The sequence below is a fragment of the Electrona antarctica genome (assembly GCF_951216825.1).
Source record: "Electrona antarctica genome assembly, chromosome: 5".
NCBI lineage: Eukaryota > Metazoa > Chordata > Actinopteri > Myctophiformes > Myctophidae > Electrona > Electrona antarctica.
In genome coordinates this window covers 45,851,444-45,879,076 of record NC_136810.1, presented here as the reverse complement: position 1 = coordinate 45,879,076, position 27,633 = coordinate 45,851,444, and the positions used below count along the sequence as shown (strand labels likewise).

The following is a 27,633-nucleotide window of genomic DNA, read 5'->3' as shown; positions in this document are numbered from 1 at the left end:
TGATTGGCGGAAGGCCCCTCTCTATCCTGATTGGATGAAGGCTGGGCTACCTAGCCAAATTTTCTTTTTACCCCAGGGGTTAACTGGGGACAGGAGGAACTCCTTATATGGTCAGCACACTCTATTATGTAGGGAGGATTATCACAACAAAACAAAAAAGAAGTGATATTTGAATTCAGTGAAATCACTGAATATACCTTTAAAGGTCTTTTTAATACTTTCTGAAACCTCTATGGGAAAAATGAATGGGAAATTCTCTTCCGGGTCATGAAAGGGGGCGGGACTGAGTTTCATTCATCCAGTGGCTATGTTTTGGCGTTTCATGCACAGTTTGTCCTTCCTCGCTTCTCGTCGTAGTTTGCATTGTTTTTCTCTTTGCATGGAGCTGTCAGCCGACATTGGGAGGAAAGTACATTTCGTTCATCTGAGTTGTTGTAACAAGTTAACAACCCCTATGGTAACAATAACAACTCTATCAGGGTTCTGAAATCACCCCAAACATGTTTTCTAACGGTGGAATTCAGATCCCGGGGCGCCTCCCGTTGCTTTTGACCCACGAAGGGGTGCTTTTACCCGGATCCACGATGAGAATCAGCGTGGACACGCCACGAAATATGCAGCTTGTCAAGAGCAGATTGTTGAAGGGGACTTCGCTGAAAAGCACCATCATAGGAGTAATTCCCAACACCAGAGACCCAGAACACGACACAGATGATCTTCCGACTTTGCATAGGTTTGGGTTGGAAATCAAATCTCAAGTTCAAGTTATATTGCTGAAAACGTCTTGCATCTTGTCATAGGACTGAAGATAGGACTCGAGTCGAGCTAATTCATGCAAGGACATGAAAATGAACTGCATGTAAAAAAATAAATTAAAAAAATGTCATATTGTAATATTCCGAAACGAAGGCTGTGCTAATATTTACGCTATAATCCAGTCAGCTCTAGAAACCAAAGGAAATTTGTTCTAGAAAGGTCATTACAGCCAGACAGAGGATTGAGCCTTACAGATGGACTTGAACCTTTGATCAGACCAGTGATTTGCATCGGTTAAAACAACGATACCAATGTTGCAATAGAAGTTTCCAGTGGACCCTTTTCACCTGTTAATACAATTAAGTTACTGTGATTCTGAGTGGAGATGCAAAATTCTAATGAACAAACAGTCACATGCTTTCATCACATTTAAAGATAAACCGTATTATAAAACAAAATATTGGCTATAAAAATGGCCCTGATAACGATATTGCAATTTTAATGCCGATATGGCAAATTCCGTTTACATATTAATTAATTAACACATTCTCACGATCTTTCAAAAAATGGCAGATCTACAAGTGACGAGCTATGAGCTTGTATATCTGCTATTCTTGTGACACGCACACGCATCTATAATATAGCTACAATCAATGACAACAGATGCTTTCCCGGTCTTATTGGATTAAATAATGTGCTTTCATTTTCCAGCTCTTTCTGTTACTGTCTGTCTTAACAAATGTCCATGATCCAACGTTCTCTCTCTTGTAATTACTTTTGTTAGCATTGGTACAGCAGGGATGGCAGTGCAGGTAGTGGGCAGCAACTGGCCAAAGCCCCACTACACCCTCCTCATCACTGGGGTGTGTCGGTTCCGCGTGTCAGGTCTGCTGAAGGAGCGCCCGTTCCCACTGGCTGAGGTAAACCTCTCTACAACAGTGGTTTTCAACCTTTTTTTTTATATCAACACCCTTTGCCATTTGATTAGATTTAGCCGGAAAACAATTCACTCTTCGCTAAGTCCCACCCAAGCCCGTTGTTGGCCAATACCACGTTAGCGACGGTTACTAAGGTAGAAAACTGGTCACGCTTGCATGCTGGTCAAATACCTGGCTCTCAAAGTCAGTCAGTTAGCACATAAGCGAACACAACAAAAGCTGATTCTGACAGTTTATGACATCAGGAAAACTTTGCGTCTTTTGATAGATTTATAAAGTAACTATTTTGGTTGGAGATATACAGTGAAGCGGTTCTGGTGTTCCCAACTCTCGTTTGTAAACAAGTCTCCATGCTGTTTGAGCACCCAGCTGCAGTCCCAGACATTTCTCCTAAAGTGTCTCCCTCAAACGCGTCCAAAATTGTGTATGGTGTTTGCGACAAGTGGACGAGATCAAATACATTTGTTTACATCCAACGGCCTGGATGGAAGGCTGAGACCGAGGCTACTTCAGAAGTGTGTGTACAGATTTGGACCAATCAGATCGTTTTGTAGGCAAACCGGAACTTCTTTCCACACTAACTTGTCAGGGTTGCCAGGTCTGCTTATTTCCCGCTACTTTTGGCTTAAGGCTAATAATTAGTGTATGTAATACATTACCAAAACATTAATTATCATAGACATAGGCCTACATAGTATTTATAATGATAAATGCATACAATCTTTTTATTATGATTATATATGGTCATATTATTGTGTTTGTTTTGGCTTGTTTTTCTTGATTTGGCTTTAAGAGTTGGCTTGTTTTTGGAGGTGGGTTGGCTTATTTCTCTCACACAATGTGGCAACACTGAAGTCAAAACAAAAACAGACAAGACAACGTTGACATTTTTTATTAAAAATAAAAGTGAGTGAGTTTTCCTGATGTCATAAACGGTCAGAATCAGCAGTGTTCTAAAAGAGTGACTTTGAGAGCTGTTCCCCCGTTACAATGGAAGTCAATGAGAGCCTATTTTTATTTCTAATATGTACTATTAAACTGCACAACGGAGCGAAATAATTCATGGAACGGACTAGTTTGCTCATAACAAGGTAAGAAAACAAACCCTCTTTCTGAGGTCCACACATGCTGTACAGCAAATATATTTATTGACACTGCTTAAACATTTTGACCAGCATTGCAAGCGTGACCAGTTTTCTACCTTAGTAACCGTCGCTAACGTGGTATTGGCCAACAACGGGCTTGGGTGGGACTTAGCGAAGAGCTAATTGTGTAGCCTTCTTGTAAATTTAGTAATGCCGATGTTTAACAATAATTTAACTCTTGAGTGTGAAATTAAACCAAATGTACCTGTAGGGGTCCATTTGGTTACCAACTCTCCATCATTTAGTAGGGGACCACCTGGAACCTCCTCAAGGACCACCGGTGGTCTCCGGACCACTGGTCTGGTCTGGTCTGGTCTGGTCTCACTGGTCTCACGGACCACTGCTCTACAAGGTTTATTTGCCTAGGATGGCATAATTCCATATGTATTTACAGGCCAAATCTTTATATATTTTTGTAATTGTTTGAACAGCAGCAATATTTGCATAGTTTTGCTCATGTTCGCGTTGCGACATTTCCTGTTGTGTGCTGCCTGCCTGCACCATTCACTCACTGTGCTGCCCAGTGTCAAACACAGCCACATTCACCACTGATTTCACCAGCCACTCAGAGCTACTGCATGTGTATTACAGTCACAACAGCTTTTTATGACATGCAAATGGGAAAAGAAAAGTTGCATCTACAGATTTCAGTCACATTTTTTTTATTGTGGTAAATATTGTATTGTGTATGCACATAACTTGTTATGTCCTTATCGTAGTATGAGTTTGAGGACATTGTTAAATGGACTTTCAAACATGTTCAGGTTCAATTTATCGTCTACTCTGTCTTTTGGGAGCACCCCAGACAGTTGTTTACAGGTGTGTGTGTGTGTGTGTGTGTGTGTGTGTGTGTGTGTGTGTGTGTGTGTGTGTGTGTGTGTGTGTGTGTGTGTGTGTGTGTGTGTGTGTGTGTGTGTGTGTGTGTGTGTGTGTGTGTGTGTGTGTGTGTGTGTGTGCGCGCGCACATGATACCTGCATGTGTGTCTGTATACTTATATCTTTGTGGTTGTAAATGGAAGGTGGAACAGTTGGATCAATTGGAGCAGTATACAGCCACAGAAGACAACACAGCACAGGATGGAGAGCTGGGAGAGCTGTCTCAAAAGTTCTATCAAGCTGCTGTCCAGGTGTGTGTGTGTGTGTGTGTGTGTGTGTGTGTGTGTGAATCTCTAGTCAGTGTGAGGCTCTTGGCTCCATTGAGCATACATAAAAAAAATGAGTACTTTTTCCACCACTGCAAGTTGTACAGTTGACCTAATAATGATCATCACACGCTGTGTGTGTGTGTAGTTGGTTGGTATGTTGGACATGTCCGTTCCAGTGGTGGCCAAGTTGAGGCGTCTGCTGGACAGCCTGCCCAAGGAGACCCTCCCTGACGTCGTGGCGTCCATGATACGTACCTCAAACAAGGAGAAACTCCAGGTATATCGTTTATGATATGTAGTGTACCTCAAAACAGGGAGAAACTCTAAGTATAGTTTATGCGTGCCACACATCTGGGTATACAGCGTGATACGTAGCTTGCGAGGTTAGTTCAGGCACCATATACTCGAGGGGATAATGTTGTAGCGACTACTTCTTCCCATCAAACCAAATAAAAGTATTGCTATGAGGCTGAGCTGTCGGTAGGAACTGTTATGACACGTTTCAAACAAATCCAGAACACTTCTTGCTGTTAAGGTGATTTATTGATAGAAAAACAAGGTCCAAAAAACTACTGAACAGGTTGATAAAATAAACGTGGATAAACGGGCATCAGAAAATATTGAGCCTAAAGCTCACCCCCATTGTTCTCTCACTGAATGCCACTGCCCAGACACACAGCTGACATAACTAAAGGTAATTAGCAGACACACAGCAGTAGCTCATCAATTAGGTAGGAAGTGGAACATCAAAACCAAGCATGGGAAAAAAAATAAACAAAAAATTAAATATATATTTTGCATATACAGTGGGTGTATGTATACAGTGTTCTGCAAGTCCCATACGTCATACGCTGACATGGCAATCAGCTGACCAATTGGGCAGGATATTTAATGCAACCTAAGTCTGCGTTCTTTCTGCATTCCTGGTTTGTGGTTATGCGTTGTTTGCTCCCACTGCCACCCCAACACCACCCTGCTATTAGTTCTGTTCCCCATGGGGGTTGTTATTGTATATCTATCTCCCTACTCTTAATGCTTAAAGAAAGTTAATGATGGTTATCTAATTGTGCTGAGGAGGGAGAAAAATGTAGCAGAGCCGAATGCCAAGATTAAATATTACTATTAATTAATATTACATTACATTACAGAATGAGACTACACTTGTAGTCTCATTCTATAAAATATTGGTTCAATCTATTCGTGAGTTATCTGACTGAACTGTAAGTTGGGCTTGTGTTCCTGGAGGGATGTTATATTCCTCCACACGTGATACACTTTTCTGGTGAAACTCCTGATTGCAGGGATTCAATTGGTCCGGAGAAAAATTGGGAGACCCTCATCATTGGATTCTTCAATATCATAGTTGAATAAAAAATGTTATTCTCCTAATAATAGTTCTTATTAGTTATAATAACGACTTGGTGACTGTCAGGAGGCAGGAGGCATAGTGTATGGTTGTCTACCTTCCCCCAGGCCAACTGGGAGGATCAGCAGTGGCAGGGACCACAGCAAACAACTCAATTGGGGAGAATGAATAAATTGCGATACAATATATTTTTGGTTGGTTGAAATTATGTAGCACTGTACAGTACTATATCCATGGATTTGCGTGTACTGTACTTCAGGTCCTGGATGCAGTGAGCTTGGAAGAACGTTTAAAGCGGACTCTGCCCATGTTGACCAGACAGATAGAGGGGCTGAAGCTGCTGCAGAAAAGCAGGAAACCCAGGCCTGATGATGACAAGAGGGTAACATGCTCACACACACACAGATGCGCCAGATGTTACGGATTTATTCATTAAAGGAGAATTCCTGATTAACCATTTTCTTACCTTAACATTCTATTATATTCAATAAAGAGTGCCTGGTACAGGTGAAAGTTCAAACATTTGATTTCTGGGCTGCCAGTCTGAACATAGCCCCATTCAGACTCCCTCCCTCCCTCCCGCCCGCTGTCTCTCTTCCTCTCTCCCTTCCTTTGAAGGTGCGTGAAGGCGGGGTGTTCTCTGTTTGTCTTCCAGGTGTTATCGGTGGGGGTGTTCTCTGTTTGTCTTCCAGGTGTTATCGGTGCGTAAAGGCGGAGTGTTCTCTGTTTGTCTTCCAGGTGTTATCGGTGCATAAAGGCGGAGTGTTCTCTGTTTGTCTTCCAGGTGTTATCGGTGCATAAAGGCGGAGTGTTCTCAGTTTGTCTTCCAGGTGTTATCGGTGTGTAAAGGCGGAGTGTTCTCTGTTTGTCTTCCAGGTGTTATCGGTGCGTAAAGGCGGGGTGTTCTCTGTTTGTCTTCCAGGTGTTATCGGTGCATAAAGGCGGAGTGTTCTCTGTTTGTCTTCCAGGTGTTATCGGTGCATAAAGGCGGAGTGTTCTCAGTTTGTCTTCCAGGTGTTATCGGTGTGTAAAGGCGGAGTGTTCTCTGTTTGTCTTCCAGGTGTTATCGGTGTGTAAAGGCGGGGTGTTCTCTGTTTGTCTTCCAGGTGTTATCGGTGCATAAAGGCGGAGTGTTCTCAGTTTGTCTTCCAGGTGTTATCGGTGTGTAAAGGCGGAGTGTTCTCTGTTTGTCTTCCAGGTGTTATCGGTGTGTAAAGGCGGAGTGTTCTCTGTTTGTCTTCCAGGTGTTATCGGTGCGTAAAGGCTGGGTGTTCTCTGTTTGTCTTCCAGGTGTTATCGGTGCGTAAAGGCTGAGTGTTCTCTGTTTGTCTTCCAGGTGTTATCGGTGCGTAAAGGCTGAGTGTTCTCTGTTTGTCTTCCAGGTGTTATCGGTGCGTAAAGGCGGGGTGTTCTCTGTTTGTCTTCCAGGTGTTATCGGTGCATAAAGGCGGAGTGTTCTCTGTTTGTCTTCCAGGTGTTATCGGTGCGTAAAGGCGGGGTGTTCTCCGTTTGTCTTCCAGGTGTTATCGGTGCGTAAAGGCGGGGTGTTCTCTGTTTGTCTTCCAGGTGTTATCGGTGCATAAAGGCGGGGTGTTCTCTGTTTGTCTTCCAGGTGTTATCGGTGCATAAAGGCGGGGTGTTCTCTGTTTGTCTTCCAGGAGTTATCGGTGCGTAAAGGCGGGGTGTTCTCTGTTTGTCTTCCAGGTCTTATCGGTGCATAAAGGCGGGGTGTTCTCTGTTTGTCTTCCAGGAGTTATCGGTGTGTAAAGGCTGGGTGTTCTGTTTGTCTTCCAGGTGTTATCGGTGCGTAAAGGTGGGGTGTTCCCGGGCCGCCAGTTCTCCCTGGAGGAGGAAGCGGAGGATGATGATGGGGATGACACTGTGGCTCTGGAGAGGAAGGTGCACGGGGCCAACATGCACGAGGCGGCCCTCAAAGTCTGCCTCAAAGAGCTCAAGAGGTACATTTTATTATCCACTCCTAACAGCCAGGGCTTATCAATACAGGCGTAAACAGCCAAATTTGACCGTGGCGGGACTTTGCCTTGTCCGTGGGTAATTCTAGATTTGGTTTTTACACACCATTACAATGTTCTTATTTTGATCATAAGTCCCGATTTACTGAATGTCAGTCTCCAGATTTCCAGAGGGTATGCTTTACTGTCATTAACACAATGAGAGCCGGGATTTCTTTCAAAATAGGAGCTCTGGGTGCCGGGCAGATATGGCAGCTTTTACTCTGAAAGCCCCCCCCCCCCCTTCTGTTCCGTACAAAAACCGGGATGCATAATGTTGCTTGCTTACCTCGCGATGATAAAGTCTCTCTAGAATAGGGGTGCACACACTTTTTTGACTTGAGAGTTACTTTCAAAATGACCAGCTCAACAAGATCTACCCACCGAAAACATAATAACATTGCTGAAATGGAATAGGTAGAGTTTTCTTTTGTATTTAATTTGTAATCTACCGACATTTGTGCGCAGCAACACTCTTGAAAACAAAGTATTGCATTATGGGTTTGAGCTGACAGGCCCTTTTTTATGTCAGTCAATCAATCAAGTCAACTTAATTCATGCCAAAAAAAACAGTTTTTAGATTTAAATTAAATATTCTTTAGGGGCATGTCATGTGATCTACCTGCACAGCCATTGTGATCTACTGGTAGAGATCTACCAGTAGATGAATGCTCTAGAAGCATTAATATTCTAAACGAGAGGCATGTTGAAGTCAGAAATGAAGACAGAAGTATGCCCATCTGGTCAAAACCATGGAGAGCTCCCTAGATTAAGAGAGACAGGCCATTCTTTCTGAGCCGTAAACAAGGAAGTGAACGACAGCAACAGCAAGGAGTATGGTGCAGAAGGAGAGGCCAACCAAAAAAAATTAAACGATCTGAATTTTAATTTTTTGTTTATCAATGAAAAAGCGCTAGAACGTGTGTGTCCTCTGGATCCATCGGTTGTATTTCATATGACGGTTCCACACGTCCGTCCTACGGTCTGAATGTGTTAATGACACGCCTGCGTTGCTGCAGGAACGTGCCTGGCAGGTGACGTCCGTTGGCAACGCAGAAAAATATGTTTGTTTGTTCAGTTCTCTTGTCCCTAAAATTGCATTTATCTTTTTCTTTTGCATTCAGATTAAAGAAGATGCCCCAGTCCATGCCTGAGTATGCCCTGACCAGGAACTATCTGGACCTGATGGTTGAGCTGCCCTGGAGCAAGAGCACCAAGGGTAATTCAAATTAAATCTAACTATATATTTAGCAACATATTTCATACATTAAAATACAATATGTTGTGATTCACATTAAAGGAAAGTGCACAGATGATGGGTATGCACAGTACAATAAATTAAGAAAACCAAATGGAATAAACCAAAAATGATAAAACAGGCATGATGAACAACATATTAAATAGGGAGAATATATTATGGTGAATAAAAGGGGAAACAGAATACAAGCTCTCATGGATTCATAAGCGTCTATTTTTTGCGGGCAGGAATGAATGTGTTTCAGCTCTAAGCCAGCATCATCAAAAAGGGTAAATGTACATTTAGGTGGTCATACTGCTTTTTTTCACTGACGAAAACTAGATGGAAACTAAAAAATAAACTAAGCTACAAACTGCAGATTTAGTCGACTTATGATATTTAGTCAACTAAAACACTAACATTAAAAATCTCAGATGACTAAAATGCGACTAAAACTGAATGGAATTTAATTTAATAAAAGACTATGACTAAATCCACAACAACATTTTGCTGTCAAAAACAACACTTATCGCACTGTAATGAGGATTGCTCAGCAATAATGTGTACAACCAGGGTTCTTCGACCTTTTCAGCCAGGACTAAAATTGGCTTTTGGTTCGTCCCCCCTCACCATGACCCAGGTCAGTTATTATTACAGCTTATTTATGCGCTGCTCTTGTGTAAGCAACTATCACATGTAGATGTCGGCCCCCTCAGCCTATTTTGTGTCATGTTGTAAAAATACTCTGCTATATGGTGTCACGTTTATAATTCTAGCCCTAGAGACCCTGCACTGACCTCCTCTGTGGTTTCTAGATGGCACAACATGTCTTTCCTGTCCACTTTGATGGTTAGTTTTGATGCTGCTTATCAACTAACCAGTTCATCGATCGATATGGTTATCATTTAATGAATGAATCGATAATTTGCATCCCTAATCTTAGCCAATCAGGATACAATATGAAAAATAACTATAGAGATGATGTGTACCGATTCACGTGATGTTTGGACAAAAAATAGTAGTAGAGTAATATTAAAATAAATGTGTTTTGCAAAGAACAGCCTCCTGGTGGCGCTATAACAGGACAATGTGAAAAGGTTGGCATTTCTTACTCTGCCTACAGGGAATCTGTGTACAAAGTTTCACAGCAATCGGATGCTGCGTTCATGATTTGAGGCATTTTGTTCAAAACGGGCCACTCTTGCAAACGTTGGAAGCCAACCTTAGCCAACACACACACGGACGGACGGACAGACGGGGGGCCAAAACATAGTCTCGGCCACGCTTTTGGCCTGGTGGAGTGGCTATGCTAAGTGGCTTAATTTGTGGTGGTGACTGACTACAGTAGCTGGCAGGTCCACCACATAAGGTCATCAAGTCTTATTCACATGGGATGAGCTGTCAGGAAAACATAGTATAAAGTTAATTGTTATTATTCGAGAGATAAAGGAAAGGGAGAAAAGCGCTTTTCCCCACAAAGAAATACGGTACATTTATACGGGACTGTTTCGCAGGCCATTTTACAGTACTTACAGTTGGAGGCCATCGATATTGTCCTTTTCTTTTTGCTGAGGTTTGCGTGATCTGCGCAAAAGGACAGTTAACCCATTTTGGGCGGGAACCCCTTTTGGTGTTTTAAACATTGTTATAATTTAGCTATTGAAAAATAGCAGATCTACAAGCTCATAGCGCGCCACCGAGTGGCGCGCTACGAGCTTGTAGGTCTGCTATTTTTGAAAAATCGTGAAAATATTTATTTCAGAAAACTGGAGGATTTAGAAGGATTTTTAAAAATGTTGAGGTCAGGCCTAAATGGGTCAAATGATAAGGGACAATATCGGTGGCACCCAACTGTAAAAGACGTCGGATACTTTGCTACCACTGGAGCAAGCGGTAGTAAATATTACTGGTCTGGCAGTTTCAGACGCAATTATTACCCCACCAAAAGCTATAAACTAAGGTTTTTATTGATTTGCAGTCATGAGTGCACTTGCAGTGCTGCATGAAGTCAATTTTCACAGCTGAAGCATTTGAGAAATGGCGTACTGTGCAGTCTGTGCTATGCTATACAAATGTTAGCCAGCAGATTTCACCTTCTGTAAGCTGATTTGCAACGGACGGTTTTACAGGTCATGTTACAGTAGTTAAAAAGGTGTTGGATACTTTGCTGGTGCTGGAGCAAGCATTTTGACCCGACCAGGAAGTGCCTGTTTTGTCCATCCAAGATGTATGGTTTTCTCATTAATAGTTCTGAGGTTGTCCACAGGGGGCACACCAGAGTGTCTCAAGACGAGTTTCTCAAACTCGTTCATGTCATGGACCCTCTAATTGCCTTTTGACTCCCATTTCAAATGATGCTGTCGTAAGGTTCATCAGTGTCCCTAAACACTGTGTCCCTAAACAGCCGTGACTTTTGTATTTTTTCCAGTTTTGCATGTGTTTATGAGGTGACAGTACTTCATTAGACCCCTTTGTGTGGTTGTTATGTGCAATTATGTCTTCACTTTGTATTTAGGGTTTCTTTCTGGAGGCTGAAACCTTCACAGTCAAACATGCCAATGAAAAAAACAGTGATGTAGTGACATCACGATATCATCCCCTCCCCTAACCCCTCCCCCTTTATCATACAACAACAGCCGTGGGTGCGGCTTCAGTTCAGGTGGATCACCACCCACCAGGCAAACGGGTCTGTCCACATAAAAACAACAAATACTGTTATTGTACACTTTAGAAAAAAATCTTCCGCCTTATATAATAATAATGCCTGATGATCATGTTTTAAGGTGGAAAAAGATCACGGCACTCCATCTAAAATTGTTCAACTAGCCGATCTACATTGACACATTGTGAGCTTGTAGATCGGCAATTTGAACTATTCAAAAGTGTTTTTCAAAATAGTAAAAAAATAAAGGCAAAGAAGGGTAGGGAATAAGGGGTAAGGCACTAGATTAGAATCCTCAGGCTACGATGTTATTCTAACAATGTCATGGACCAATTCCCATAGTGTGATTCAATTAATAATATTTTTCTAATTATTTATTTTTATCCTCTTTCTTCTTTTACATATTACCTTGTATTCCCTCATTGTCCACACACACACACACACACACCAACTTCAGACTGCCTGGATATCCGGGCAGCTCGTGTAGTCTTGGACGATGACCACTATGCTATGGACAAACTGAAGAGACGTGTGTTGGAGTACCTCGCCGTGAGACAACTCAAGACCACCCTGAAGGTAATTTATCACTCAATCGCATCATAAAAAATCACACCCGTGTGAACTGAGTGGTGCAAGGTCTTATATAGCCTGATCAGCTGTGGTCTGACGTAATGTCAGTGACCATAGTAACCATGCTCATTTTTTTGGGTCCCACGTACAGGTACACACACGTACACACACGTACAGGTACACACATACATAGACACAAACATAGATACAGACAAAGCTGGTTGTTGGAGTGGTTTGCACCACTCAAAAATAAAACGTTTCATATCCGGTGAATTTGGGAACACGTAGTTAAGCTCAATGTATCAAACTAAAATGAATAATGTGCGAGAACAGTGAGTCAAAGCTGTCATGTAATTCTCATCTCATCTCATATCTATCTGAACTTACTCCAGCCATGCTGCTTCTGACCATTCCCCCAACTAAGCTAAGATCCAGAGGAGATTGTGCCTTTGCTGTTGCAGCCCCTACGCTCTGGGGGGCTGACTGGGCCGGCAGGTTGCCATTTTTACAGTGCCCAGTCCATTGAGACGTTGAAGTCTCTTCTCAAGACTCATCTCTTTTCAATGGCCTTTGATCACTCCTGAGGCTTTTACTAATTGCATTTAAATTGTGTTTCTGGTGATGCTGATGATTTTATCGGAACCATGCCTGTTGACGCCATTTGGGTGCACGTGCATAAATGTTTTTAGATCTTTGTTGATGCCTTGATTTTACGGTGTACGGTAGTTTGGTCAATCTCGATTTGTTTTAAATGGGCTCTATGCGTAAAGTTTGATTTGATTCATCAGGGCCCCATCCTGTGTTTTGTGGGACCCCCAGGAGTTGGCAAGACCAGTGTGGGGCGGTCCATAGCTAGGACTCTGGGCAGAGAATTTCACCGGATCGCACTGGGAGGGGTCTGTGACCAATCAGATATACGAGGACACAGGTATGAATGTGTATTTTTGGATACAAATTGTACAGAATTGTTGCTAGATTTGTTACTATGACCAGGAGAAGAAATTAAAATAATTTGAACGTTACGGGTCTGCTTTTTAAGATTTTACTGATTACCTTTAAAGGAGCACTTCTACCCATTCTCAACCATATCTTCATATAATTGGTCCCCCCCCAATGCTCATTTTAACACGTTAAATCCCAGCCCTCTAGGGGAAAACGTGGTGCCAGTGCCAGAGAAATCCGTGAAAAAACAAAGAAGAGCAGCCCTCTGACTAACCAGGGGGTGTAGCCATCCATAGCTGTTGTTATGGTCTCCTATGAATACAATATTAGCAACCTGTGGTGGTAGCATCATTAGCTTAGCTTGTTTTCAGGTTTTATAAGGTCCTAAACATCCCAGATTGTCTCATTTTGAGCAGAAAAACAGCAAATAAAACAAAATAGAAAACAACTTTTTTCTTTCTTTTTTTTAATCTAATTTGAATCTAATCTCGTTTTGGCACAGTGAGGTACAGTAGCTATTCACGAGCCTTTCTCGTTTCAGCACAGATTGTGACACATTGACTGCCAGGTATTCATTAATTATTCCGCCACTGCCACGTTATTTTTTCTTTTTTTTTCAGTGCAGACCCTTATTTTGAAGGCCAATGGGTTCTGGGCCGTGAACTAACTGGAAGTAAACAATGTCTGAGTAAAGTAAAAATTATAGTTGGTGCAGCACTCTAGACTTTTGAAGATTATATTTAGGAGACACCTGTCTTCATTTCTCTCTCTGTCTCTCTCTGTCTCTCTCTCTCACTCTCTCTCTCTCTCTCTCTCTCTCCCTCTCTCTGGCTATCTGCCAGACGTACGTATGTAGGGAGCATGCCTGGTCGCATCATCAATGGATTGAAGACGGTTGGTGTCAACAATCCTGTGATCCTATTGGACGAGGTGGACAAGCTTGGGAGAAGCCTGCAAGGAGACCCCGCTGCTGCCCTGCTGGAGGTGTGCACACACACACACGCACACACACAGACACACACGCAAGTTTGTCCAAACTTCTTTATATTTATATATTTTCTTACCTACATTAATTAACTACAACAAAGCATTCATTGCTGCTTTTGCAGTACACAATGAAATCCTGGGTGTTAACTTAGCATGGCAGGGGGATGGCAGTGGCTCAGAGTCAGGGGTAGAGCAGCTGGATGGGAACCGCAAGGTTCCCAGTTCAATCCCGGGCTCCCCCAGAGTTAGTGTCGAAGTGTCCTTGAGCAACACTCTGAACCCCTAATTGCTATCTATATATGTTGTAAAGCATACAAGTGCTTTGGATAAAAGCTCTATATAAATGCACAAATTTACCATTTAGCGCTGACAGTGTAAAAATGGAATCAAATGGAAGTCTATGTGAGTCCTTCTGTACTCACTACACACACACACACACACACACACACAAAATGACATGTGCACACCCTGCGTGTATTGTCCTATGTAGGTGCTGGATCCAGAGCAGAACCACAGCTTCACAGACCACTACCTCAACGTGGCCTTTGACCTCTCACAGGTGATCTTCATCGCCACTGCAAACTCCACGGCAACCATCCCTGCAGCCCTATTGGACAGGATGGAGCTGCTACAGGTACCAGGTCAGTGACTGTTAATTACTTCATTAACTCTTTTATTGCGGCTAGCTGTTAGCATAAATCCCAGTTCCCAGTGCCACCATCAGCGTTCATTTTAAGAGGAGTTTGCCCGGCCCCCCGCCCCACACACACACTTTGCTATCATTGGCGCAAGCGCACACTGTTTACCTGTCGTCAGAAACGTTTACATGTCGCACTTGCGCGGTACAAAGTCACAAATGACATCCGAACTTTGGATGGCAGAAGATCCACCAAGGATAGCTCTCCAAAATTCCGACTTATGGAGGTTTGAAAATCTTGCTTTGAATTGAGATAAACGGAGAAAAGATTTAACGTCCCATAGCTGGTGGTGACGAAAGCGTTGCATAGCAACCGGATCAATGTTAAAAGCTGCCGTGGGGCTCAACCATTATATACACAGAGTATACGTTGGGGTCCGTATATATACGGACCTAGCAAATAACGTCCCCTAGCGGTCGGGTACGTACTGTATATATACGGACATGGGAAATAAATAATTCAATTATCGATCGACAACAACGGGAGGCATGATTAAATCTAACGCGACTGGACAGCGGGGGCCGTCTAACACAGGATCTTTTCTTAGAATTGGACGGGATGATTTAGATCGCGAGTTATTAACGTTTTAAGTTGTCGTCGGTTGATGATTTAGAAAGCGAGTTATTAACGTTTTTTCGTTGTCGTCGGCTAAACAGGGGGGGAACATTTTCGATGACGTCCCACTGTTGTGCAACATCGAGGATTGCGCAACAGGCGCTCCTAGGCTGTGGAGCGATGCGATTGGTTTTCATACCAATAAACTTCGTCTTTTGGATAAAACTTTGTCCTGGGCGCTGGGTGTTACTAATAGAAAGGACAGTGAACTTCGTCCTGGGCAATTGGGGTGTTTTTCCCTTAAAAACTGTCACTAGCCACATGTTTCACACAGATTCAATTTTTGTGCTAAATAGTTACTGTATCGATTTTAAATCATTGAAGCATATCGAATATCGAAAGCATATGAATGAACCAATATCGTCCATGTATCGTATCGTCAACCATGTATTGTGATACGTATCGTATCGCTGTTAAAATGTATCATTACACAATAGCTATGTATCTATCAATAAGCCTATCTCACAGAATTTCCCCGCCCCCTTAATACGCCCCCTTTCGGGGTTAGTGGTGATAGCGTGACGTCACTCCATAGACGCTACATGTTAACAGAGGTAATTTAAGAAGTCTACAACTTTTGTTTTCTCAAGGTAAGGTTTGTTCTATCTGTTCGAGCTGATTTACCATCTTGTTTGCTTCATAATAATATTGGTCTGTCACATTTTTACATTCGAAAATGTACTTAGATTCTCCAGAGAAAAAAAACGTGTAAATGCTAATGTTAAATGACACCACTATTTACCGGAAGTGGGCGTGGAAAGCGGGCTGTGAGATAGGCCTATTGTTCAAATGTGGCAAAAACACTCTTCTTCCCAAACAGACTTTTGGGTTACAGTAAGGTCTCCACACGTCGTGTCCAGTGTGTTTAGTGCCAAACTAAAGTACTTGACCCACACCCTCATGGCGGGCTGTGTTGACAGCTGACGTTGTCACCTATAAAGTGCCTCAGTAATGTTTGTGGGTACAGTGATGGGTTCATCATCCTATAAAATCACTTACAGTAATCTCTTACTCTGTCAGCACCACTGCCCCCGGACGTGTTATGTTGTTGTTAGTAGCAATAAACACAGAGGCACCCGGGAGGAAGTGGACTAAGAAAGGGGAGGAGCCAAGCCGAGTTTCTGTTTCTTCACAAAAAAGGAGGTGGTGCTTCCAGAGGCAAAAGCAGACGGGGAAACATATATATTTATTTATATTTGTACTGAATGGGTTCCTGGATCGACATTACAGTAATACTAATTCCATCAGGACTAAGATTAATTCGATTAAAATGAAACAAAAATTGTAGGCCATAACGTGCGTGCGTGTGTGTGTGGATGTGTTTACACGTGTACGCGTTCCAGGCTATACCCAGGAAGAGAAGGTTGAGATTGCCCACCGTCATCTGATCCCTCACCAGCTAGAGCAGCATGGTTTAACACCTCAGCAATTACAGATCCCTCATGACACCACGCTGGACACCATCACCAGGTAGGTGATCTGATCACACCAATACACCCTGGACACGAATACTACTGTATATCCCAGGTAAATACATCAATACACCCTGGACACGAATACTACTGTATATCCCAGGTAAATACATCAATACACCCTGGACACGAATACTACTGTATATCCCAGGTAAATACATCAATACACCCTGGACACTAAGGGCTCCATTTTCGTCACTGCTAAACCCCTTATTCCTAAACTTCTTTGCCTTTTTTACTATTTTGCTAAACATTTTTAAATAGTTAAAATGGCCAGTCTACAAGCTCACAACGCTCAATGTAGATTGGCTAGTTGAACTATTCAAAAATGCTTTTCAAAATAGTAAAAAAAAAGGCAAAGAAGTTTAGGGATAAGGGGTTTAGCGGTGACGAAAATTTAGCCCTAATACTATCACCAGGTAAATACATCAGTACACTGGATACTATCACCAGGTAATCACGTCAACACTGATACAATCCTCAGGTATACACGTCAAGCTCCTTTTTAATGTTTAAAGATCATTATGGGAACATTTCTAAACCACACACGACTCCCATACTGGCCCCGTCGTGCACTCGGCACGATGTTGCTGGATGACGCCACTGAGACGCTGCTAGTAATAGGAGCTGAGAGGCTACCCAAAGGTCTGACGGGGGAGAGAGTGTTAAACTCTTGACCTACCGTCAGCTAATGTAATGTACAAAAGGTGGTGTTCAACATCCGCCGATGTCAGGGTCATCGACCTTCGAAGTGGGCAGGGGTATTATATTACTGCAAAGCACAAAATTGGAACCTACATGGGCAACTGGCGGCCCGGGGGCCACATGCAGCCCCCACCTTCACTTAATGCGGCCTGCAGGTTAGTATCAGAACATTTCAGCTAATTAAGTATTAAAATATTATTGTCTTTTTTTAATGTCCAATGTATTTGAATTTGGTTCATAATTTTAACATAACTATAACTAAATTAATTTGAAATGAAATAAAAAAAATATTTTCAGGATTCCAAAATAGCAAAGAAAACAGGATTTCAATTCAAATATAGCAAAAATAGCTGATCTACAAGCTCAAAATGCGTCGCATTGTGACGCGTTTTGAGCTTGTAGATGGGCTATTTTTGCTACGACAGTAATATGCAATGTAGCTCTCTGGAGTTTGTGTGGAAATATAGTGGCCTTCTCCATCGTCAAAGATGCCTACCCCTGCCCTAGAGTATCGTAGGGCTTCAGCAGCTGAGCGCTTATGACTCGACAGTGATTTTGTTCTATGAATCCAAGACTATTCCATGGTACCATTGCCTTCCCAAATAAGGGCCACGCTATAAAATTACATTGGGCTAGTTGGTTAGCACGAACACTAATGCCAAGTACTAATATAGCCCACTGTATGGAAACATTAAAAAGCCACATATGGATATAGATGACCATACTGTGACTGTGCTTCTTCTTTGCAACACCTCTATGAAGTTATTATGTAAAATGATTATAAGGTATGTATGTACAGTAAAAAAAAAAAAATAGGTACACTGTACAGTAAAACGCTACAAACTATTATATTTTCCTCCAGAGGGAGACAGGGTGAGGATAGGAATATGGTGAAACTCTTGCTGTTCATAAACATGATTTTGATTGATTCACACACTGATGTGACACACACACACACACACACACACACACACACACACACACACACACACACACACACACACACACACACACTCACAGTCACACACACACACACACACAAGATACTGTATACTTTCTGAAATACCCAACGGCTGCCACCCATGCATGATACACAGTACATGGGTGTGAATGCAATGGCTTATTCTGTGCAACAGCTTAACCTCTGTCTGTCTGTCTGTCTGTCTGTCTGTCTGTGCGCAGTTACACCCGGGAGGCAGGCGTGCGCTCCCTGGAGAGGAAGATCGGAGCGATCTGCCGGGCGGTGGCCGTCAAAGTCGCCGAAGGTCAGAAATTCCCAAAGGCGGAGGGCGTGACCACCGAGGGCGTGACCACCGAGGGCGTGACCAGCGAGGGCTCAGGCCAGGAACAGGGAGGTAAGCGTCTCAGCTCAGCGTCACGGCAGGAACACATTATTTAACATGAATGCATCGTTGCTATCTATTTATTTACGCGGTAAAATCCAGTGTGCCGTAGGTGGTGGAAATCTGGCAATTTCATTCGATTCGATTCAGAGGGCCACGATTGATTTGGGTAATTTATTTCAACGTGGCTCCTAGGGAGAAAGGGGGTGTGTGTGTGTGTGTGTGTGTGTGTGTGTGTGTGTGTGTGTGTGTGTGTGTGTGTGTGTGTGTGTGTGTGTGTGTGTGTGTGTGTGTGTGTGTGTGTGTGTGTGTGTGTGTGTGTGTGTGTGTGTGTGTGTGTGTGTGCGTGTGCGCGCACTGCATTCCCTGAGCATGCTGCCGTCAGTAGGCCTATTTTATGTATTGTGAAGACAATTCTAGTTTTTCTAGTTTCAGAATGGACATCAACGGATAACTGACTTTCGCTGAAAGTTGCTCAAATATGGAGATTCTTGATATGGTAGTGAGTGAGACATCATGGATGTCAAATGTCATACACTGGCTGCGTGATGTCAGAGATCCACAGGGAAGCCATGTACGCCGTTAATAGATCCCATCTTGTTTACATTTGTGTAACTGGACACTACAGCATGTATCGTTGGTGTCGGACAGAAAGCCCCTATCTCCATATTTCAACTTTTGTGCGTGGTTGCTATGGTAGGCAACACACTATTGTTCTCGGTCCAAGAATCTTTTGCCAGCAAAGTGAACCTGCATTTCTCGTAGTTTTTTAAAACCGAAAAAGTGAAGCTTTTGGTCATTATGTTTTGTCACTGTTCTGTTGTCATGCTTCACATGACATCACAAATTACAATATATGATGCGTAGCTTGCGGAGTTAGTTCAGTCAGACATACTCGAGGGGGTTCATGCCGTGCTCAAAGGCGCATACTATACTCAAGGGGTTAACATGCTGCATTATTATGTGGGTGTATCACTGTTTCCACACCTAAGCGCAAAACGGTCGACAGCCGCGCACGTCTTAAGCTGTACGCAGCTTATTTTCCGAGTTTTTAGACAGCTGGTGGATGGAAATTAAGCTCCACCTCCGCGGACGACTTGCGCGGAGGAGAGCGTTTCTGGGAATCTGGCCGTCGAGCAAGTCGTCCGCGGAGGTGGACCAGCTGTCTAAAAACCCGGAAAAAGAAGCTGCGCACAGCCGAGAACGTGCGCTTCTCTTTTATAAGTCTGGCAGCACCTTGTAAGTGTGTGCAAGTCCCTCACGTCATTCGCTGATGTGGCAGTCAGCTGATCAATTGGGCGGGCTACTTAAGCTCACTAGACTGCATGCTCTTCCTGCCTTCCTCTGCATATGGTTCCTGGTTGTTATGTGATGTTTGCTCCCACCACCACCCCAGCACCACCGGTGGGCTCTGTTATTTATGTCCCCCATGGGGGTTTTATTGTGTATCTATATCTGCTCTTAATGTTTTATGATGGTGTTTAATCGTGCCGAGCAGGGAGAAAATGCAGCAGAGCCGAACGCCAAGATTAATATCATATGCACACTTGTATTCTCATTCTACAATAAATGTTGGTAAATCTATTCGTGAGTTGTCTGATTGAAATAATATAAATGGTAAGATGAAACATAAAAAAATAAATAATAATAATATATATTCAAAGATTTTCACACGTTTTCACGATTTTTCAAAAATAGCAGATCTACAAGCTCATAGCACTGTGTGTGTGTGTGTGTGTGTGCGCGTGTGCGTGCGCGTGCACGTGTGTTAATACTCTACTGTGGTAGGTATTTGGTGTGCTTCCGTTATGTCCTTCTATGTGTGTGTGTGTTTGTGCAGCAGCAGCTGTTCCTCTAGTCTCTGTTGGTGACAGATGTCACATGACTAGGTTGGCACCTGTTGCCGTCCAGCCACGCTCCGTCCATCTGTCTGTCCTGCCCTCGCTTCCTGTCTGTCTGTCTGTCTTATTTGATGTCCAGGCTGGTACCCAACCCACCTACAGTACAGATCAGTACAGGCTGGTACCCAACCCACCTACAGTACAGATCGTCACATACAGTTGGGTGCCACCGATATTGTCCCTTATTATTTGACCCATTTAGGCCTGACTAAATCCTCCAGTTTTCTGAAATAAATAATTTTCACGATTTTTCAAAAATAGCAGACCTACAAGCTCGTAGCGCGCCACTCGGTGGCGCGCTATGAGCTTGTAGATCTGCTATTTTTCAATAGCTAAATTATAACATAATGTTTAAAACACCAAAAGGGGTTCCCGCCCAAAATGGGTTAACTGTCCTTTTGCGCAGATCACGCAAACCTCAGCAAAAAGAAAAGGACAATATCGATGGCCTCCAACTGTACACTCACAAAGACAATGGAAGAACACATTCAAACCAAACGTTTGTATGCGACCACACACCAGGAGTTGCTCACTAACGTGCATTTGTCTATGTTGCTATTTCATTTGTTTGTGCGCATGCGTGTGTGTGTGTGTGTGTGTGGGTGCGTGGGTGGGTGCTTGCGTACAGACATGGCAGCACCCCCAGAGATGCCGATAGTGATTGATCACGTGGCCCTTAAAGACATCCTGGGACCACCGCTGTTTGAAATGGAGGTGAGGAGATGAGAAGGGAACTACAAGAGTCACTGGGCAGGAGTGGAACAGGAGACTTATAGGGGATTCAAACTATGGGCCCGGCCCGGGTGCGCACTCAGGACCACTTGGCAAATGTTTTGGTGGTGTGAACGATGCGTACCATTCCCGGGAGTGGATCGCCCAACCGTCCCCGGGACCTCAATCAATCAAGTCTCGGATACGGATCGCTGCAATGTGAAAGCCATCTGTACTAAAACTAGGAAGTGGACTATAATCGTATATAATTTATATATTTTTTTATAATGACATTTTTATTATTTTACCTGGGTTGTACTTCTGGTAGTTTTTGTCATATTTTAGTCACCTGAAATGGTTTAGTGTTTACTAAATATACGATTTTAGTCGACTAAATCTAGTATCTACATTTGATTTTGTCTACAAAATTGCATTTTGGTGGGGCTAGTAATGCCTTGGCGTCGTAATGTCTGATTTTACACTTGGTTGCATGCTGAAAATAGCCAATCTACAAGCTCGCAACACATGTTGCAGCGTGACGCGTTGTGAGCTTGTACATCTGCTATTTTCAGAATGCAACACCCGGTCGCAACCAAACATAATTGTCAATATATTTAGTCATAGTTTTTGTCATCATAGCTTAGTTTTTTATTTATTTAGTTTTTATTTAGTTTTCATCGGTGAAAAAAGGATAGTGGACATTGAATATACAGTACAGTAGGCTGTGATAGTTGTCGACAGCTGTTCTGCAGTGGGCATAAGTTAAATAGAACAGAAATAACTGGAAAATGGGGTCAGTCGGTAGTGCTGTCGCCTCACAGCTAGAACGTCCTGGGTTCGATTCCCGCTGGGGACGCTGTGGGCACTGGGGGCGTGTTCCCTCCTCCGCGTCATCAGTGCCCATACCCGAGGCGGGGTTGGCGAAAGGGCCTTTCTGTGTGGAGTTTGCATGTTCTCCCCGTGTCCCCTAGGGTAGGTACCCTCACAAAAACATGCAGTAATCCTGGTCTCTAAACTACCTACCCCTGGCCAGCCGGGGCGCCTGATGGAGGGGAAAAGAACTGGTCGGAAAAACGTGTTCCTACCACGCGCTACGTCCGGCCGGGGAAACTCTCCCCTGTCAGGTGAAAAGAAGCAGCTTGGACCAGCTTGGTGTAGCGCCCAGGATTAGATAATTGACACTGAGTGAAAAAATGGGTTACCAAATTGTGGGATAAAACATTAAAAAAAAATCAGACCAGTCTGAAGCAAGTGGTGCAACAGCACCCCCTATTGGTACTCTACACATCGGGACACAGGGAGTCAGGGACATAGTCACACAGGTTGGGACATAGGGACAAAGCTGTTCCTTGCACCACTCAGTCAACAAAAATACTCAGTAAAGCCCTAAACAGTAAACACACCAAAGGGTCAAGACTGTTTTAGCGTTGCCCCTGCGGTGTGTTATGTCTTGTTGCACGTTGACCCTAGTGAACGCATGGAATTCAATGGCCACACCAATGGGTCGAGACAGTTTTACAACCGTTTGGACCCAAGGAGTTGCATGGTGACCTTTTGGTGTGTTTAGGGCATAAGGATCAAGTGCTTGCGAAAGTGTGCAACACCTGAAGTGTGTGTGTGTGTGTGTCGGTGTCGGTGTGTGTGTGTCGGTGTGTATGTGTCGGTGGGTGGTAGGTATCTGAGCACCTCACCCTGCCTGGCGTAGCCCTGGGGCTGGCGTGGACTCCACTAGGAGGGGAGATCATGTTTGTGGAGGCCAGTCGAATGGAGGGAGACGGCCAACTCACTCTGACTGGCCAGCTGGGAGACGTGATGAAGGAGTCTGCTCAACTGGCTATCACCTGGCTTAGAGCTAACGCCAAGAACTATCAGCTGACAAGTGGTGTGTGTGGACAGTGGACACTCGTCTCATATACAACAATGAACACATTCACACACATGGATTGATACAGAAAATGCAGGCACACCACCTAGAAATACAGATACACATATGTGTATGAGGAGGACCGATTGCAAAGTTCCAAGAACTTGATCTTCAGAGACTAGTGTAAAAAACATAGAAACACATGTATAGAATGGACATTTCTGTTAAAGCGACGTGTGCTTCCATGTCAAACACGGAGGAGGAAATAATCAATCCATGACGGCCTCCGTGCTGCATTTGTTCAAAGTTTCTTTATTATTAAAACAATAGCATACAAAAAAGGTGCATGTCCACCTCTCCCAGCCCCCAAAGTTCCCACTCCGAAAGAGCCACACCCCTGATACATAGCCTACAAATAAGACAAATGAACACATTGAATGATATAAAGAAGTTAAGTATAGAATATGCAACAATAAATACAATTTAAAAATTCTGCATTTGTTTGATAGATGCATTGGTTATGATATCCATTATAGCAGATATAATATCTACTATTATCCGGTACCCCCGGCTAAGTGGCTGTGAACATATGACATGATATGATACTTTTATACGTATGGTAACATACATGTCTGTCTCGTTCAAAGTCATTGCGTTTAGGTTCACAACACTTGGGCATGTCAGCAGGAGTATTTAATTTGTGCCTGCGTTATGTGCTGCGTTACTGCCCTCAAACTAAAGTATTTTTTAAATATATTTTTGGGGCATTTTTTGCCTTTATTTGACAGGTGATAGTAAGTAGACAGGAAAGGGGGAGAGAGATCAGGGGAGGACACACAGCAAAGTTCATCGGGACTCGAACCGGCGACATTCTGTAAAGCTGGCTTACCAGCCAAGGGGCCTGGACCGCTGAGCCACAGCCCAGGCCTTAAAACATTTTAATCACTAGTCCCCTTGTATAGTTGTATAATTCAACATATGAGCACACCCCTTTATGTATGCAGATACACAGATATTATGCATGCAGATTGAAAACATCCGTTCAATGTATAAATGCACACACACACACACACACACACACACACACACACACACACACACACACACACACACACACAGATTGATCACCTGGTAGGCATTACAGCTCATTTTGTCTATTGGCTAACTAAGATATACTGTAATACTACCAACTGAGTCAATTAGTGGCATAATTTAGATTCATGCAAATTACAAAAATACAGTATGAAACTTTTACTACCTTAATTTAAATACACTCATACATTGTATATTTCTGTGTGTGCTTCTGTATGCGTGTGTGCGTGTAGTGGTGGGGGGTCAAGACCCATTGGAAGGCACAGACATCCATCTCCATTTCCCTGCGGGTGCTGTCACCAAAGATGGCCCCTCTGCCGGAGTCACCATCGTAACGTGCCTGGCATCGCTGTTCAGCGGTCGATTGGTCAGGTCAGACGTCGCCATGACAGGAGAGATAACGCTCCGAGGATTGGTGCTACCGGTAAGTTTTCAAATGCAGTATGGTGTACATATATCTAGGCCTACTAGTAGTTCATATTATAGAAAGATCACACCTGTGTGAAGTGAGGGGCGCTCTTATCATCGTACATCATGTTGTAACATGTCGATTTGCTCAGACACACATGACGTAAATTCTCCATTTATTGTCAATGGGAATTAAATTTTTGTGTAGGACGAAGATCGCAGATTTCCTCAGACACATATGACGTGAATTCTCCATTCATTGTCAATGGGAATTTAATGTTTGTGTAAGACGAAAATCTACACTAATAGCTGAATATAGGAGGGGCTAATGCCCCTCAAATATCACACTTGTGTGAAGTGATGGGTGCCCACTGTATTTATACTGGCCTCATGGTGTCCTACGTCATTATTTAGTGCTCTAAACAAACATTAAAGTCCATAGACTTGGCTGGCAAACGAACGATTTACGTCATAAGTGCTTTAAACAAAGAGCCATAGACTTGGCTTCCACATGACGCAATCTTCAAAAGCCATGCATTGGAGGGGCTAGCACGCCCCTTAAAAAGGTCAATCTGAGTCTCGTGAAATATTTATAAAAGACATTATTTTTGTTGAGTGATTGCATTGGTCTGTTCTCAGGTGGGCGGGATCAAGGACAAAGTTCTAGCAGCTCATAGGGCAGGGGTGAAGCACATAATTCTTCCGAAGCGCAATGAGAAGGACCTAGAGGAGATACCGGCCAAAATTCGAGCGGAACTTGACTTCACAACCGCCAGCAACCTGGACGAGGTGCTGAACGCAGCCTTCGATGGAGGGTTCCCCGGGACAGCCAACAACACGCACACACACACGCAGCTGACCAGCAAGCTGTGAAATGCAGCCGGACCCCAGGGCGACAAGCTGGATGCTGTGGCACCAGCTAATCGGGAACAAAAAAAGAAAATTTATATTATACACCTACCTGCAAATACAGTATATATGCATAGTGTACAGGTACTTAAACATTTCGTGCAATGTTGTTCACAGTGGTGGCCTTGACAGGAAGTCCAAAAATAGAAGACAGAGACTTCAGATTCTTCATCTCCCTCAGCTAATTGTATTTCATCAATATTCTGTTGGTATGGTGCAGCAAAACGGCACCTTCTCACTGGAATATGTTTAGCGGATAATACTGTGCATTAAGACACTGTTGTCCCAAACAGTGGGTCGGGACCCATTTGTGAGTCACGGACACATTCTTATGGGTCCCTTTATTTTTAGTTTCCTGCGTTTTGTTTTTAATTATTTCAAATGCATTTTCCAAAAAAAAACATTCCCATAAAAGCGAAACATTTCGTGAGTTAAAAACAAAATTCAATAATCTTTACTATCATGAAGAAATCAAAGTAAAATCAAAGAAATTCCATTAAGAAAACAAATGTGTAATAAGTAGTGAAAATCTATTGATCATGACATCTACAAGCTCACAACACGAAGCAACGTGTTGTGAGCTTATTGATCTGCTATTTTCACTAGTTTGGGTCCTGGGCAAACGTCTAGTTTCCTTTGTGGGTCTTGAGCTAAAAGGTTTGGGAACCACTGCATTAAGGGCTGTGGTGTGACTGGTCATTACTCAGGATTCTCCCTCGGTCAGTGGCCTGACATGTGTGTTGGCAAGCACAATGTGTTTATCGTGATTTGTGTGTAATGATTCATTAAGCCAAGCATCAACACAACTTGTTTATGTTGATATGTGTGTAATGATTAATTCAGTATCAAGTAAGGAACATTCATTGGGTGTTGTGTCCAGTTGTGAAAGGAGTTTGAGTGAGACTTCCACCCATGTCCTGAAAAATCACAATGGTGAATACCATCATGTCAGCACTCAGCACTCAAGAGTTCTGTAAGTACGTGTTGATAGTGTAATAGGAGCTCATTTGACAACTCGCACTCAACACGTGAATCTGTTTCACCACGTGTGTTGTTACATACAGTAGTATGTAGTTTGTTTGATTTTTTAGTTTGCACAGCTGGAATTGATACTGTACACAGCACATATTTGACTTGATTTCATCAGTGTCAGATTAGCAGAGTCGCAGACCGTGCGTCCATGTACACGTTTGGAAGATTAAAGGTTTGTCGACTGGATCCATGATGGCACCTTGTGACTCAGTGGTAGATCGACCGGACATGACCGGATTCATGTCGAAGTGCTCTTGAGCAAGTCTCTGAACCCCTGAACCTCCCGATGTGCAGGACGGTTAGCCTGGCTAATAAGCCAGACTCAAACGGTGCCTTGCATGGTTTCCTCTGTCATCGGTGTATGAATGTTTGGGTGAATGTAATGCACGATCTATGTAAAGCGCCTTGGATAAAGGCGCTATATAAATGCACCATTTACGAAGTATTGCTAACAGACTGACCCATATAGCATATGGCAACCAGGAACGTGTGTAACCATTAACCTACACACAACAGTATAGGTGTAATTTAATCTCAAACTTAATTTATATTACTAATCATTTTTCCTGTGATTACATGTTAAGATTATCCACTGTTTTATTTGACTGTCAAGTTAATTTTGTATAAATTAAAAATGTTTAAAATCATTGATATTGTTCCAATTCTTGAGTAACCAAGAAGGATATTTTGGTTGTATCCCTATGTCCTAAAATAAATACTAGTACAGTATCATGTCGGCATAAACCGCATACAGTAGGCCTACTGTATTACATATTACAGTATGCTATTTTCAGCCTACTGTTTAGGATCTACTAATTTCTCTTTTTTGTTCAGACCTACTGCACTCGAGATAATATCCATTTCGTGAGAAACCCCTCCTTTTTTCCATCACCGCTAGATGGCGTAGCGGTAGCATTGGAGTGAAAACGCCGTCGCCATCACCTACACACTAGTACTGAGTCACAGACAAGTTATTTATGTTAAAGCAAAATGCAATGTTCTGCTATTTGTTGGTTCCATTTGAATTATATATATATATATATATATATATATACTTTCTGAATTGAAAAATCTTGAAAACCACGTCACGTCAGCCCAATTAGGGTTGCCAACTACGTGCAAT

General features: G+C 43.0%; 1 protein-coding gene across 1 annotated transcript; it reads left to right on the top strand.

Annotated features, from left to right (window-relative positions):
- The first annotated feature begins 349 nt into the window (after positions 1-349).
- lonp2 (lon peptidase 2, peroxisomal) lies at positions 350-27,157 on the top strand. Its single transcript, XM_079501391.1, has 17 exons — positions 350-733; positions 1,541-1,676; positions 3,859-3,966; positions 4,130-4,261; positions 5,610-5,732; positions 7,145-7,308; positions 8,487-8,581; positions 11,719-11,837; positions 12,620-12,759; positions 13,616-13,757; positions 14,251-14,401; positions 16,417-16,543; positions 18,433-18,605; positions 21,123-21,208; positions 22,880-23,087; positions 24,395-24,585; positions 25,209-27,157. The coding sequence occupies exons 1-17, from the start codon at positions 501-503 to the stop codon at positions 25,440-25,442; spliced, it is 2,562 nt and encodes an 853-aa protein (XP_079357517.1). The 5' UTR covers positions 350-500; the 3' UTR covers positions 25,443-27,157.
- Positions 27,158-27,633: the final 476 nt, after the last annotated feature.

Bases quoted from the DNA above. Each gene is read 5' to 3' on its own strand.
- lonp2 (XM_079501391.1), top strand. From the start codon at position 501: ATGTTTTCTAACGGTGGAATTCAGATCCCGGGGCGCCTCCCGTTGCTT. The intron at 8,582-11,718 runs GTAATTCAAATT...CACCAACTTCAG, and splicing joins CTGGAGCAAGAGCACCAAGG to ACTGCCTGGATATCCGGGCA. The intron at 18,606-21,122 runs GTAAGCGTCTCA...GCTTGCGTACAG, and splicing joins CTCAGGCCAGGAACAGGGAG to ACATGGCAGCACCCCCAGAG.